The 16,191-nt window shown below is 43.8% G+C and overlaps 1 protein-coding gene across 4 annotated transcripts in view; it reads right to left on the bottom strand.

Moving 5' to 3' along the window:
• The window catches only part of LOC138303562 (kell blood group glycoprotein-like), a 265,259-nt gene that overhangs the window by 187,748 nt on the left and 61,320 nt on the right, over positions 1 to 16,191 (bottom strand). For 3 of the 4 annotated variants that reach the window (XM_069242815.1, XM_069242817.1, XM_069242816.1), the window contains exon 2: positions 555 to 702. In XM_069242815.1, coding sequence (XP_069098916.1) covers positions 555 to 702 — 148 coding nt within the window. Of the gene's footprint in view, positions 1 to 554; positions 703 to 12,640; positions 12,700 to 16,191 lie in introns of all 4 variants that reach the window. The other variant, XM_069242818.1, reaches the window with a different exon arrangement.

Raw genomic sequence — 16,191 nt, 5'->3', positions numbered from 1 at the left:
CCGCTGGTTTCCAAGCCTTTTTCATGGTTTGCTGATGCTTTGGAAGCGGTTCCCAAGGGTATGGCATTTCCTATTTGCTTACACTGGCCCGTTTCAGTTCACAGTAGGATTTGGAGAAGAAACTCAAGTAATAATTGCTATACAATAGAGCCAATGTCAGCTCTTTAAAGATGTGACAGAGACGCCGGCCGTTTGACAACATCATGTGCAATGCAATATTTTGATGTATGTGGTTTTTAAGCTCACCACTAACAACATAAACTTCACATCACTGCTCTGGGAGGGCCTGGATTACCTCTGCTTGTGCAGTCTGTCCAGATAAGGGGCTCTAGTTTCAACATCTGTACAGCTGTAGACCATGATCTGGTTTCAGTTGGGGATTTTTGTTGCAGAAAAGCTGTGGGTGGCACATAAAAAGAAATTCAACTACCACCAAACAATCTCCTTGAAAAAGGCAGGCCTGGTGAGTTTGCCAATGCTTGTTTAACGAAGGGATCTCAGGGTGCACACTCTCAGACTCTCCCAAACGTTGGCGTTTTCTGCTGCGACCTTACCTCGGCTGCAGGAGAGGATGGTGAAGTTTAGGACGAGCAGGAGGGTGATAACAGACACCACCAAGAGGAGGCCCAGGGGCAGACCTCGTGTCATCCATTTCTTCCTCTTGGAAGCCATGTCCGAGCGCTCGTGCTCTTCGAAGAAGGCCTGTGTGTGAAGGAGAAGAGAGAGCATTAGAGGTGTGTTGGTCATTACAGACTGTGAATGTGAGACCGGTGCATTCTGGGATGGCAGCAGCTAACTAGACACCCTGGGAGCATGAAAGCACCCACATGATACATGCGGCGATGCTCTGTCCTGGCACCAGGACCAGTTTGTTTGTGCATTTTTTTTGCACATGAATGATTACACCGTTACGGAAGTCGTGTAATTAGGGCGATAATCAGCGCAAAATACCAATGCAGGCGCACGGAAACAACGCGAACAGAACATGAGCAGTGCAGTTTGCATTATGTGTAGTTTAACATCATGTTTTTAGTGCAAAGTGCATCCTCGTGTCCAAAATGAATGTGAGGATTTCACCTCTTGTATACTTTTTTATGTAATGTTCAAGAATTTTCACCTAATTGCGCAAGAGCAAATGGCTCGAATTTTGCAGGCCACTGTTAAATGCTTATTTAATCATATTCATTCATTTCATGGCAAGGACTATCTTAACTTAAAAGGAATATGGCAGACAGAATTCAAAGTGAAGTTGTCCCATTGATTATTGGCAATCTTTCCTCCAATATCCGCATATGTTTTGTTAAGTTTTTTTCTCATACTCCGTGTGTAACATATTAATCAGTGAACACATAACTGGATAACATGCATCAAGTACCAGTGCCTTTGTGAATTTCTGTACAATAGTTTTAGGTGAGGTGTCAGTGGGTACCAATGTGGGACACCTGCCTCTTGCATTGGCATCCGTTTCTGGGCCTGCCAGGGATGCAAGTGGGGGACTGACTATCTGGCGAGCTCAGAGTGCAGACGTCATATCCTGCAGGAAACAGTGAAGGGGTCCTCTGCTACTATTCTGTGCTGCTGGTGAACCTGAGAGGCATAAGAGGGGGCTGGGCAGTTCACTGCAGGTGTCTCCTTGAGTCAGCTCGGCCTAGCTCATTGCATTGGATGCACAAGCCCATGCTAACCCCTGCATGCACCAATCCAAGTTCATTTATCGAGTGCACACTGTGGCCCATATTTATGGCTTTTGCCGCTGCTGCGCTGTCCCGCGTCACAGTGAAAGGGCAGGAATGTGGTGTATGTAAGCGATAGGGCGCACTCCTGTCTTTTCTGACCGTGCCGCCACCATTTTGGCAGTTAGCACCAATGCAGGCACCCTTGCACCATGGTGCAGCACACGAAGAAAGAGTGAAAAAGGGGGAGAAACAGTGATATTCCTCCTTGTTGCACATCCCCTGGAGAGGTGTAAGGTTTTGGTGCATCCCCCGGGTTACAAGCTCTTGTAAATCTGGGGATAAGTGAAAATTCATGGGTGTACGGTAACATAGTGATTTGCTGTGCTTTGCCTTACTCCTTATCAATGAGGCAGTGCTTAATTTGTGCTCATTGTTTCCGGTGAGCCCTGACACTAATTTTTGAGGGCCAGCGCTTATTCTTCTGCCTCAAACATTTATTGCAAGCAAAAGACACATATGGGAAACACGGAGGAAGAGAAAAACGAAAAAGCGTCACAAAGGGAGAAAGCAGAAAGCTGCAAGAATGAGCTGAAGGGGCAGTGAATGGCTGTAAATGGATTGAAGAGGCCCAAGATGGCTCCAGGATTATGCTGCCTCAGTATTCTGTGTTCGCACATTTAAACATAGCAGCTGCATTTTTAAGAGGAGGGCTTTGGACACCGGCACGTTTTTATTTACAAATTAATCACTGCTATGAGGCCATGCATAGCCACCTGAGGTGGCTTTGCATGGCCTCATAGACAATAGATCATGGTTTGCACCACCATTGCGTCACAAAAAGTGATGCAACTGCGGTGGAAAGGCTCAGACGTATGCCCCTTTTTGTGCAGTCGAAGGTACGCACAAATTGTGGTTGGTAGGAGGAATGACCTAGCCATGGCTCATCGGAAATATATCACTGCGACCTGTAAGATATCATACTTTCAGGTGGTTCAAACTCTGGTCCAGATTACAAATCTATCACGCAGTGCAGTGAATCAAGTGAAGTTGCTGTGCTGCGTTGAGTGAACTGCACTGAGTACAACAGCACTGTAATGATCTCTGCCTGCACTGGTGCACTTCTGACATGATGCCTCTTGGTATGTGTGCTGCAGAATCACTTCTCAGAGAGAGAGATAATTTGCTGCGAACCAGAACAGACAAACGTGCAGCACACGTTTGGAGTAAACAAGAGGACAAATATGTATTTATTTGTCAGCATAGCGCTATATTTCCATTCCCACTAGAGGGGCATCACGGCGCTTTAGATGGTAGTGGAAACAATTAAGATACAGAAATGGAGGACAATTTCAGGCATACAGGAGAAACAAAACCATGATACATTGTAAGGTACCAAGTAACTGTGACAGAGTAGACTGAAGTTAGATTTGGCACAAATATACATCACAGAGATCAGGAATGAATTACAAAGAGCTATTGAGTTTACTGATCAGATGAGACATGAGATCATTTTTGAAAAGCGTATGAGTAGGGGCAAGATTGATATGTGCGGAGAGAAGATTTCAAATACATTTAAGGAGATCATTGTTTAATGCCATGATATACGGTGAAATGCAAATGCATTCTTTGGATCTTAATTTTTCTCTCAGAAAAGATGATGAAATTCAAGCTTTCCTTCTCGACAATTGTATTCCCTTTATCTGGAATGCCTGCTTTCATAAGAGAGTGCATTTAAAAAGGTTCAATTTTTTTTCAGCCGCCCTTTTATGTAAATCAGTGATGCTGTGACCCAATGTATTGAAACTGTACTTATATAGCGCTTACTACCCACTGGCGAGGCGTTAAAGATTACGCATTGATACATATAACATCATTTTGTGCCACTGTGATCCCTGCGTTGTACCAAAAAACACTATAACATTCTCTCGCTACCGTCAAACACTCGAATTAGGATGACAAACCGCAATGGCGCTGAGAGGAACGGCTGTGCCGTTTATTCTTCGTGCGGGAACCTAAATTGCCTGTGGTGATTAACGCAGTACCGCAAAGCATTACGTCCATGTTGGCATCATGCTAATACCAAAATTACAATATGTGCTCTTTGCGAATTGTGTTCTTTTATTCTTACAAATTCACAGATGAAATTAGTTCACAGTCAGCCCTCTTCTGGCTTAATATACGTGACTGCGGCCTTTAGCTCAAGTTATTCAGAGGCACCAGCGTGCGAATCGAAGCGGCGCTATTTTTCGGAGGGGAACATAATGTCCGTTTCTCATGTGGGAGTGATGGAGAGAGGAAGAAGTCTCTGTTCTACAGTTCTGAGCCTGAACTTCGCAACAGCCAAACTTGCACATTAAGATGAAAAAGTCTGTGCGGAATGTCTTGGTAAAAATAGCGCACAAAAAGGGGTCGGCACACGAATAGAGATCGGGTAGAATAAAACGCGCAGGATCTTTGATTTGGAAACTGTAGTGAGCAAGATCTTCAGCGATGCTGAGATTGCAGAGAAGGAAATTGGCGCCATGCAGAGGATTGCCATCCGCTTTGCAGTTTTTGTGTCACTGTTCGACCAGACGACGTTTGGGTTTCTAACCGTTAGGTAGAGGCCAATGTAGCAAGCACATATAATAAACAACACACAGACGTTTAGCACCAGAATAAAAACGATGTAAGATTGCGAGAGTCTGCCTTCTATGTCCATTGGGAAGCAGATGACTTTCATATAGCTGCTAACACCAAATATTGGAAGGATCGCCACCGTAAAGGCAAAAACCCGCCCAATCACGGTAATAGCAGTGGCACGGCGGAATCGTACCTTGCAGTCGAGCTGCATAAATATGTTATTGTGTGCCATCTTTCGAGAGTCATGACTGTTAGCGTGTAGACCGAGAGCTCGCTTGCAAACACTGTGAAACAAGCATTTGGAATACTATGGTCTCGTGTTTGTCCGAGTTAGAGCTCAGAGCTGTAAATTACTGACTGGACTTTTATTGCCAGACAGACTGAAAATAACAAAAGGAAGAGAGCGAGGACGAGTTGGCCCTGGAAAAGCCCCCCTCTGCTGTTGGTTTATGTTTACAGAGGGAGGAGGGACTGAACAAGCACACACACTGTTGAGGTGAAACAGGCAAATGCCAAAAAAAAGTCCCTTATAGAAGAGATAAACAGGACATAGCGTAATTACACAGTACTTTGTCCTGCTCCCAAAGTGAAAAAAGGCAGGACAAAGAGGCAAACTGACCACTAGCAAGCAAGGATTTTTGAAGGACACTGCAACTAACCAATCAGAATGCTGGAACTCACTCTATTGTATACTTTAGTATACAGCAGGCCGAACGCTAACACTCGACCTAAAAACAAACAAGGAGGCCATTTTGTTTCTGCCTTCCTTCCAAGGGTATATTCCTTTGAGTGCAGTCAGGGATACTGCACCAGCACAGGGGCGTCTCTTACACAGGAATGTTAACTTCTGAATATTCATTGGCCGATCCCTAGATATACAGATGCTCTCATGACATCCCTCTGCAGACGGATGTTGCGTGCTCTAGCCCATGCGCCTATGTTTTTTTCTCAGCTCCACTTATAGTTGGCAGGTGGACCCATGGTCTAAGTCAACTCAGGAGCTAATCTCAGGGCCTACATTATATTGAAGATCGGTATTCTGCCCATCGGGGTGGCAGGGGACATAACCCCCATCATCCTGATGGACTACTGTCTGCAAATTCAGAGGCACGTGCCGGACCTGCAGTCCTCTCTGTACCGTGAAGGGAACCGCCACCACAGTGATTCCATTGAAGGCAGTGCTTTATTTGTAAAGTAGTAAGTACCGGTACCCAAAAGCGGTGCTCGGACACCTGCGGCTGGTGCTATAAAATCTTAGCATGCTGAATAGCCAGGGTGTGTAGTCCTGAATCCACCTCAGCCCTCTTTAATTTCCCGTCAGACACTCCCCGCCCTGTTATCTCACTCTTAAATGCTCCTGCTTTCTCTGTTGGTGATGGATTTTCTGTCTTTCTCTTCCCCCGTCTTTCTGTTTTGTGTGTTTTTTCCTCTCTTGCTCTCAGAAAATGTCTAATAAGGAACAAAAAGTGCTGGTTCACAAAAAGCACATATTTAGAATCTCATAAATATTTAATGAAATACACATAAAATACTATTGATATTCATCCAGACTAGACTAGATAAATCATCCAAACATTTAGGGCCAGATTTACCAGAAAATGGTGCATCAGCTGTGATGCGCCATTTTTCTTGTGCACGCCCCTACCGGCACCTAACGAGCGCAGTATTTACAATACGATGCACCATGGCGCACGTTAGGACAATAGTGTCATAATTTATGATGCTATTGTGGTACTTTGCAGGATTAGTGTCCTAAAAAATGGAGCTAATCCTGCAAAGTAAAGGGAGGCCTATTGAAAGTAATGGGCGCTTCATTTTAAAGCCTGCTCTGAGCGGACGTTAACAATGACGCTAAAAATGCACAGTGCGATGATGTAAATTTGACTGCGTCATTTTTATGGGCCTCCCACCGCCGGAACGCATTGCACCACTTTGTAAATATGGCGATGGCGATGGAGCATGGCCTAGTTAACGCCACATTAACATAAAAAATGACTCTAATGTGGCTCTAGGGGCCTTGTAAATCTGGCCCTTAGTCTAAAAAATACCACAAAAAACACTGTATACAAACAAAGTACGTAAAAGGTCACTGTGTTGAAACAGTGTTTTGGTGGCTTCTTGGCCTTTATCCCACATTCTTCAGGACCAATAACACAACCATTAATACTTTCCGGGATTTTATATCATGTACATAGAAGTTACCGTGCTTTTATTGTTCTTCACCCAGGATAATACAGCCATTTAATGTCTGCTGGGATCCGCATTACCACGCTCGGGCGGAAAATGGGCAGTAGACTTGCTAAAGCTTTTTCAACCACGGGAATTGTGAGCTTCATGTTTTAAGATAACAAAGTGCCTGATTTAGGTTCCGGTGGAAGGGTTACTCCATCACTACGGGGCTGGGTAGCCCGTCCGCCGGAATATGAATCCCATAGAACATGAGGTTCATATTCTGGCGGACGGGCTATCCATCGCTGTTGTGATGGAGTAACCAGTCCGCCGAGATATGAATCCCGTAGAACATGAGGTTTATATTCTGGCGGACGGGCTATCCATCGCCGTTGTGATGGAGTAACCAGTCCGCCGGAATATGAATCCCGTAGAACATGAGGTTTATATTCTGGCGGACGGGCTATCCATCGCCGTTGTGATGGAGTAACCAGTCCGCCGGAATATGAATCCAGTAGAACATGAGGTTTATATTCTGGCGGACGGGCTATCCATCGCCGTGGAGTAACCAGTCCGCCGGAATATGAATCCCGTAGAACATGAGGTTTATATTCTGGCGGACGGGCTATCCATCGCCGTTGTGATGGAGTAACCAGTCCGCCGGAATATGAATCCCATAGAACATGAGGTTTATATTCTGGCGGACGGGCTATACATCACCGTGGAGTAACCAGTCCGCCGGAATATGAATCCCGTAGAACATGAGGTTTATATTCTGGCAGACGGGCTATCCATCGCCGTGGAGTAACCAGTCCACCGAGATATGAATCAGGCCCTAAATCTTAATATGTCTAAAGGAGATCATTCCTGCACAGTAAGTAACATATGTAACCAAGATCATTCCTGTCTGTGACATATACGTTGAAGATCATTCCTATCAGCAACATATGTAACTCAAATCATTCTTGTCCATAACACATACATTCAAGAGTATTCCTATCAGTAGCATACTTAACTGAGATCATTCCTATTCGTGACACATACATTCAAGAACATTTCCATTGGTAACAGATGTATCCAAGATTATTTCTATAGATAACATACATATATAAGATTATTTCTATCTGTAACATACGTATCCAAGATTATTTCTATTGGTAACATATGTATCCAAGATGCTTTCTATCAATAACATACACATTCAATATTATTCCTTTGAGTAACACAAATATCCAAGGTTAATTCTATCAGTAACAATTTTTCCTATTAGTAACAAACGTATCCAAGATCATTCCTATCAGTAACATCTATAACCGATATCGTTCCCATCAGTAACAGATGCATTTAAGATTATTCCTATCAGTAACATGCACATTGAAGATTATTCCTATGAGTAAAATACATATCCAAGATATCACTGTCATTAGCATATGTATCTGAGATTATTCCTATCAGTAACGTAGAAATATAAGTTATTCCTATCCGTTTCATAAGTATCCAAGATTATTTCTGACAGTAACATACGTAACCAGGATCATTCCTTTTCGTGATAAATATGAACCATGTGGGTTACAATATAAGAAGGCCGCCATTGGTATTAATGAAAGGCTGATGCACTGTTCTCTTTGTATTTCGATGAATCATCTTAGGGCCTCTGGTGGGATAACTAAAACCACCCAACGCGAGTGGAGATGAGAGCTATGTTTAGTGTGTTTACTTGAGGACTTCAGCATCTGTCTGTCAGAACCTTAGTGTCCTGGGCACATTTTCCAAATAATGTGCTAATTTCCAAGAAGTTCCGCAGCTTTGATGTAGAAATAGACTATGGGGTTGATTTAGATTTTGGCAGACGGGTTACTCTGTCAGAAACATGATGGATATCCCGTACGCTGGATTACAATTTCCATAGGATATTGTGGAATCGTAATATGGCAGGAGGAATATTCATCACGTTGTGATGGAGTAATTCCCTCTGCCAAACTTTAAATCAGGTCCTATGTCTTGTAGTAATTATGAAGAAGCCTAACTAGAAATATTGTTGTTGTTTGTTACCAGAGCAGGAGGGTTAGGAGCAGCTCTACCATCTGACATGTGTAAGAGCATCAAGCCACATGTACAGGCGGCAAAGCAAAGCGAATGACACAAGAATGGCTGGCAATTAGTTTTCAAGTGGTGCCACCCAAACCCAAGATGATGGGAAGGAACCAGGTGTTCAACACTCCATGGAGTAGACCAGGTTGTGAACTATCTTTGTTGTAACAATCCTGCTGTGTTCATGTGCAACTAGCACACACTGCAAACCAGCTATATTCACTTTTATACCAGCACCAGGGCCACTGGAATAATACGGCAAGAGAGGGGCAAATATGGCGGCATTGTTGAGCAACTTATGCAGCAAAAAAGGCAAATTATGTGGCATAATGCGACTTATATTGTAATAGTATTGCTTCATTATTTTCACATTTTTAAACATGGTAACACTGTCTGGGCGTTGGTTGCACCTCATTAGTTCAACCTAACTGCCAGATATAACAATAAACAACAGATGAGTGACCAGTCCAGCTGTACAAAGGGCCTTCCCCATGCAACAACACGTGCCACTGAATTTTTTTTAAAGCTTTTGAACCATTTATGATAGAAACCATGTTTTTTCTTAAAATCTGCAGGTTATGCCGCAGATGATGGATTATGTGTCAAATGCCACAAATCTCTGATTATGCAAAATTTGCTGCAGCCGCACAATCGCTTAATTCCAGTGGCCCTGACCATGACCCACTAGGACACTGACAACTCCTGGAACTTTGCAGGGCACTTGTTCAAGGATTACTCATTTGAGCGCCATGAAGAAAAAGAGATCTATAGGAATGATATAGACCTTCTGTGGCAAAGTTGCTCCCAATGCTCATCCAGTCAGATTTCCACAGAGCATTAAGACAGAGGACCTCGTAAACCAGGCTGTACTTGCATCAAACTGAAAGCAGAGAGTTCTGTACCCTTGGCTGCCACTGAGGGGCTGTTAAAGTCCATCACAAGGAGTGCACAATGGTGCAATATCCTAAACATGAGGGTTAGACCTGGCGTGGTTCTCCCCTAGCTTTTCGCCTTCCATCCCTCTGTTTTACCGACTTTGTCTGTGCTGGCTTTAGCATGGAGGAGTGCAGTGGCGTAACAAAAGTCCCTGCAGCCTCTGCAGTGCAGGGAGTCCCCCATGCTCCAGTGGGCCTGCTCTCTACAAGGGCAGAGAGCTCCTGGACTAAGAGCTCCTAACTGGATCCATGGCGTGGGGGGTCCCCTCAAGTTCTGTTACACCCCTGGAGGTCTGTATTTACATGTGGGACTGCAGATGTGAGACGAACAGAAGCGAGGGCTTCCTACTGAGCTCAAGCCCTAGCACCTCAGTCTAGAAGGGGTCACTTAGGTGACATATCCTGCAACTGTTTTGTGTAAATAAAGATCCACAGGTTTGGGATTTGCAGCTAGACATCACAATTAAACAATGTCACATAATGGTCGTCTTTTTTTAACTCTGGGTAGTTCCACCATTTAGGGTGAGAGCAGCTCTTTTATATGAAGCACCCTACAATGCTCTGAATCTGAATCACCTCAAATGTCTGTTTTTCTAGAAGAGTTTTTAAGATTAGGATTAGCATAGTGTCATCCACTCTAAGCTAGAAAGTAGCAAAGCCATGTTCACAGCAAAGTCTGCAAGCAAGGAAACAGAACAGATATTGCCCCAACCTGGAGGGAGCAAGCATAAATAGCTGCTCCTCCGGACGGGGGTAAGGCCAGCTCCAGTAGGGAGCCAGCCTTGAGGCTCCCCCTGCATTCCCCTACTTGCATTTCATGGGTGCCCAGGATGGGCACCGGGGGACTGGCATATAGCTAAGGCAGGCCCCAAGGGATGGGGTTTCCAAGGCCATAATAGGCTTGGGGAGGGGGGCCACACAGCACCCCTCCCGTTTCTAATGGCAATCAGCCTCAGGGATGGGGGTCAGGATTTAATAAGGGTCTGCGAGGGGGGCCATGCTCCCCCTCCCATTTATAATGACATGCAGCCCGAGGGATTGGATCCCAAGGGCCTAAAATGTCTCATGAGGAGGGTAAGTGCTGCCCCTTCCCATTTTAATGTCATGTGGCCTTGGGGGAATATGATTCGTGGGCCACTGTTGGCTCAGGGAGCTTAGCTGCCTGCTCGTTCTCACATTGCTGCAACCATGTCCACAAAGCGAGTTCCCATACCTGTCCTAACCAAAGATGGAAGAAGAGTACCACAGAGCCATAGCGTGTTCCCTTACCTGTCCCAACCAAAGATGGGTGAAGAGTGCCACAGTGCGTTTCCATACCTGTCTGAAACAAAGATGGCTGAAGAGTGCCACCGAGCTATAGGGCATTACCATACCTGTCCGAACCAAAGATGGCTGAAGGGTGCCACCAAGCTATAGTGTATTCCCATACCTGTCCCAACCAAAGATGGCTAAAGAGTGCCACTGAGCTATAGTGCGATTCCCATATGAATAAAAGCTTCCTATTGCAGGGCATGCATATTATTCAGTTAACACCCTATTACAGAGCAGATTTAGATTTTTTTCCTCCATTACAGTGCTTGTGTAATAAAATTAAGAACAGCACAACAAATCACCGGGGACTCAAGGCGCTGAAGAAAGATTCGGCCCACCTGATGATTATTAAAATGGCTGCCTCTAAGAACTTGGCGTAAAAAACTGTAGCCAAAAAGTAGAATATAAGGAGCGGAAAAGAATAAAGGCCCATATTTATACTTTTTTTGCACTGCACTTGCATCATTTTTTTACGCAAAAGCGGCGCAAACTTACCAAGTACAATTATTTTTTGTAAGTTAGCGCCACTTTTGCAGCAAAAAATTACGCAAATGCGCCGCTAAAAAAGTATAAATATGGGCCAAAGTGCTTAGATAATTGTGGTGGCCTTCCATCACAAAGGTAGCCCGGTAAAGTTTGGAACCATGTACCTGGCACGGGAAAGGCCACTAAAAAATGTATCCTATTCCCCCGAAATAGGGTCAGACAAAACCTAATTTCGAAGTCCTTAACCCTCGTCAGGTATGGCTCCATGCCCATAGTAGTGAATAAGGACACATATGACTGAACTGATACTGAATCTGACCTCCTCTTTAAAAACTAAATATTTCTCTCTTACCTTATTTTTACTATTACAAAGTATCTTGTCAAGGTTGTCAAAGTAACTATTCGGACCCGGATCATAAAATGTTATCTTGATATACTTAATCCAGGGAATGGCTTCCTCCTTGGACTGGGCAACACAATCTTTAACAATATTACGGGTAAGATTAAATTCCTCGGAGGTTCAGATAATGATCCACATCAGAAGTGGGGCCAGACCAACCTTGTCTTCCAAGTAATGCACCCCTAGCTCACTGCGGGTGATAAAACTTAATGAGTTCCTTGAATTTCCCGATAGTCTATTTAGGAACTTATTTTCTGCCCATTGAAGGACTAAGGGTATTGTATGTCCCCATGGTCCTGTACCATGTGCACCTGCACAAAGAACTTTAATTGTACATAATGTAATTATTTTGGCCACCAGTTTGAATCCGAGTTTCCTAGTAAAACTAACAAGCATTTGCAATGCAATGGGTCTTACGTTTGCTCGAGTTTAGAGCTATTTGCATTTAAAACTCCTAACCAGACTTTTCTTGCCACATAAACTGAAAAGTAAAACAGTTTCACATAAGCAAGCCCATGGCCACAATGAAGAGTGACAGTGACACACAAAAGGAAACAGAAGTTTGCTCGCAGTGAAACGTATCGGCAAAAGTGCAATTATCCATGTAACCGGAAAACGTGCAATTATCAATGTAACAGGGTCGATGTCATGCAAAGCGCACGACTAGTGCCCAACGATATCCCGCTGCCTGTGAAATAAAGAGAAAAAGTAGTCCAGAAACCGTATGGAAAACATGGAGCCTCGTATGTTTTCAATAGTTGGCCAGTGCGCTCGAGGAGGGCTAAACACCGGAAAAGGCATGACGTATACATGCCTTTCACTAATGAAATGAAGCGAATTTTAAAAGGCAAGCCCACAAACCCAACAAACTGATTGCCGTGGTTAAAAGCCCATAGAGAGATTACACCAGGGACAGAGCGCTTTGTGCTCGACCCTAAAAATGGACTCACCGGAAGCCTCCATCCCATGTCTTCTCTGGAGAATTAGTCTTTCCCACTGCAAGTTGTCACTGAAGATAAAACCAAGGCAGTTAAAATCACTCATCTTTTGAAACGCTATATCTCCTATAAAAAATCTTCTTGTCCGTGTATTTCTTGGGCCACAAGTCATGACATAAGACTTCTTGCAGTTTACTTTGAGTTTACAGCTTCCCATTAAATTATTAAATCCATCTAAAAGCAGCTGTAGCCCATTTGCCATGCGTGCAATCAGCATGGCATTGTCGGCATTTAGCAAAACTGGGAAGGGCTGGCAGCCAATCATAGGGACGTCACAGTTAAGAGATGTTAAAAATGTCTCCAATGCATTAATATGAAACAGGAATAGAAAAGGAGCTAGAATACAACCCTGCTTTACACCTCTATCAACAGAGATAGATGGTGTAAATCTCCCTGTTGAGTCTATCGAAGTTTGTCTGCGTATTTCGATGAAGGCTTCAAACAACATGTAGAAGAACGGGGTCAATCCCCACCTCTGCCACAATATCCCATAAAACATCTCTGTCCATAGAGACAAAATCACAAGAGGTAAACAATTAGTCAGGTTGGCTCCTCTTACAGGACTCTTACATGCAATAATCCCAGTTGGCTCAACTGTAACAGGTGACCCCTCACATGAGGGTCCTCTAAGATCATAAATAACCGGCAAAACTAGATTTGCACAAAGTGGGTCAACTTCAGGCCATAGTGGTGATGTCTTGAGTGGCAGCCTCTCTTTTCACTTGGGAGTTTTAGACATGTGCAATTGTGGAATACCATGTGGTCCTATGTGGCTAAAATCAACAACGTCCTCCACAGAAGGGCATTTATCTGAATAAGCATCCGTAGATTATGTTATCATCAGATCAGGAGACTTCCCTGTCAAACCTATGATACCATTGAGTCAATCAAGACAGTCCAGGCCGGAAAGTGGGGGAAATCTGTTTGATGTCGAAAGCGGGGGGCGTCCTGAAAGATTGCCCTTGACCTAAAACCACTATGTTTTATAGTTTGCCAATGCATACTAATCTGTACTGGGTGGTAAAATAATCCAAAGACAAAACACATATAGCTGCGTCCATACTTGCGGTATTAAGGCGTGTACCAGAAGTTATCAAGCGATGGGCCAACTCTGGATATCTGCAGTTTATCACTATGTAGTCACCTTGTGTTGAGTTAGGGGAGGAGCCAATCCATTCAACTATTCTCACCAGGATAACATCATATTCCCTGGGATTGAAACTAGTGTTTTGAGCCAGCCAATAACAGACTTTGGGGGTTATTCTAACTTTGGAGGAGGTGTTAATCCGTCCCAAAAGTGACGGAAAAGTGACGGATTTACCACCAGACGTATTACGAGTCCATTATATCCTATGGAACTCGTAATACGGCTGGTGGTATATCCGTCACTTTACCGTCACTTTTGGGACGGATTAACACTCCTCCAAAGTTAGAATAACCCCCTTTATTTTTTAACTCAATGTAAGTTTCTTCTCTTAGGACCTGAAATGAGGGAATGCCAGCTAGCATTGCCCCATCAGGAGTACACCCAGGGGGTAGATTTAGAGTCTGATGGGGTTTTGTTGAATTTGAGTTGTCAGGGGGTCTATTTAAACTCATGGGTTTAAGATCTCCCTTCCTTCGAGAGGTATCGGTGACGGCTGAGAGTCTCTCACAGCTAAAGTGCAGTGTACTAGCATGTTATGTTCATGTTCAGAAGTACCGGGAAATGCTTGGTGGACACCTACATTAGAGGATTGCGGAACTATCCTCGTTGAAAGTTCTCAGATAGCTGCTTCCAGGGTACTTACCCTCTTTACAAGTGGGACAATAGCTGAATTCAGGATTGTAGTTAACAGAGGCTGAAACTCTTCCCACAATTCATTGTGAGTTTCCTTACCCAGGCCCATAAGGGGGAAGAAGCAAAACCACCTGAGATTGTACTAAGGTAAGCATTCCAGGGGGCGGAATTAATTGGCTGCTCGTAGGGGTTTCCCGACACAATTACGAGGGGAGATCTAATTTTTCTTTTTTTCCTTACAATGGGTTCCCCCTCATCACTAATTCTAGTAAAACTGGCTGTGGACCTTTTTGTCTCTCTCGCTCCAACTCTCGCTCCAACTGGTGTCCCCCAACATCTGGCATCCATGTCAGCCACCTTCTGCCCTTCTTTAGCTTTGTCCCCACTTTGGACTGCCTCAAGACCCCCTCATTAGCATCTTCAGGAGTCTCTTTGTGACACTCTCAGTGGCTTCATGGCAAAGGTGGACACATCTATTAAATTGCACTGCAACGGCAGGAAAGAGAGGTTCAACTGAATAAAAGCTGGGAAAGGGTGTGATAATCTACTGTCCGTATTTGAATAATTGCTTTTGGCCTTTGCTCAGGTCGTTAATTTAATTTTGCAATGCATAAATATGGGCCAGAGGTAAGGCAATGTTGCATTATAGGGGAAGGGAGAATAACAGCTGTAATTATGTGACAGCATGCAGGTAATGTGACATTTAGAACCCGCCCCTATCCTCAGCCAGCAGGGGCCGACACACAGGCTAACTATCCCTCTTGACTTCTAGCCCCGCTTCCCACTCTTGCTGAAGTTATAACTAAGGCTGCCTGTTTTCCGTTTTTACTGATTTTTACAGGTAAATGCAGACATAAAATACTGTGTTTCCCGTTTGTAATTATTTTTAAAAGTGAAAAAATACAGCTACTTTAGCTTCTTTTGAGTTATCTCCAAACTGAGATGAAGGAATTTGAGGCCAATAGCCGTACATATTGGCAGCTTGGGGAGTTACAAAGCTGAATTAGATTTTCTTAAATTACTGCATATCTCAGCATGTATTTGTGCTATCCTGTGGATGTGTAATGTGCTAAAACCTAACAGGCATCAAACTATGAGTGCACATTTATCCACTAAATAAATGAGGAAAAATACAAGTTATCACCTCATCTGTCCAAAACACAAAATAAATATGGAAAAATACCAATAGGATGGCCAAAGAATAGATACGGATAAAAACAGATGGCAATGTTAAAAAAATAAACACCATAAATCCGGGAGCCCTGCTTATAATCAAGATAGCAACTGCTATTAATGCTTGCATTCACAGCATTCTGATTGGTAGGGCACTTTTTAGGATGCCATGCATGATGCTAATACAGTTATCCAAAAGATCCTTCCTTCTTGGGATGTTAGCAACACCAATAGTTAAGGTTCTGTGGGATTTCTATCTATCTAAATCAGTGGTACTGATACAGTGTTCCGAATGGGGGCTCTGCCATCAATGTTTCATCACCAGAGCCAAAGGGACAGTGAAAATCCAAGCATCACACAAAGAATAAATGTGGGGAGAGAGCCACACCCGTTCAACAGGGAGCGATAAGGGTGTAGTGTGTAGCTGGTGGTACATGTTGGAGCAGAGAGTCACACGTATGTTACTAAAGCATCCTGTAGTGGTGCACTGTCAGTTACCAACAGCACATTTTGCATTGAAACGGCCGCTAGATTTGGACAGAGAAACAGT

Source organism: Pleurodeles waltl, chromosome 7 (genome assembly GCF_031143425.1).
Source record: "Pleurodeles waltl isolate 20211129_DDA chromosome 7, aPleWal1.hap1.20221129, whole genome shotgun sequence".
NCBI lineage: Eukaryota > Metazoa > Chordata > Amphibia > Caudata > Salamandridae > Pleurodeles > Pleurodeles waltl.
This window is presented reverse-complemented; position numbering and strand designations above follow the sequence as displayed.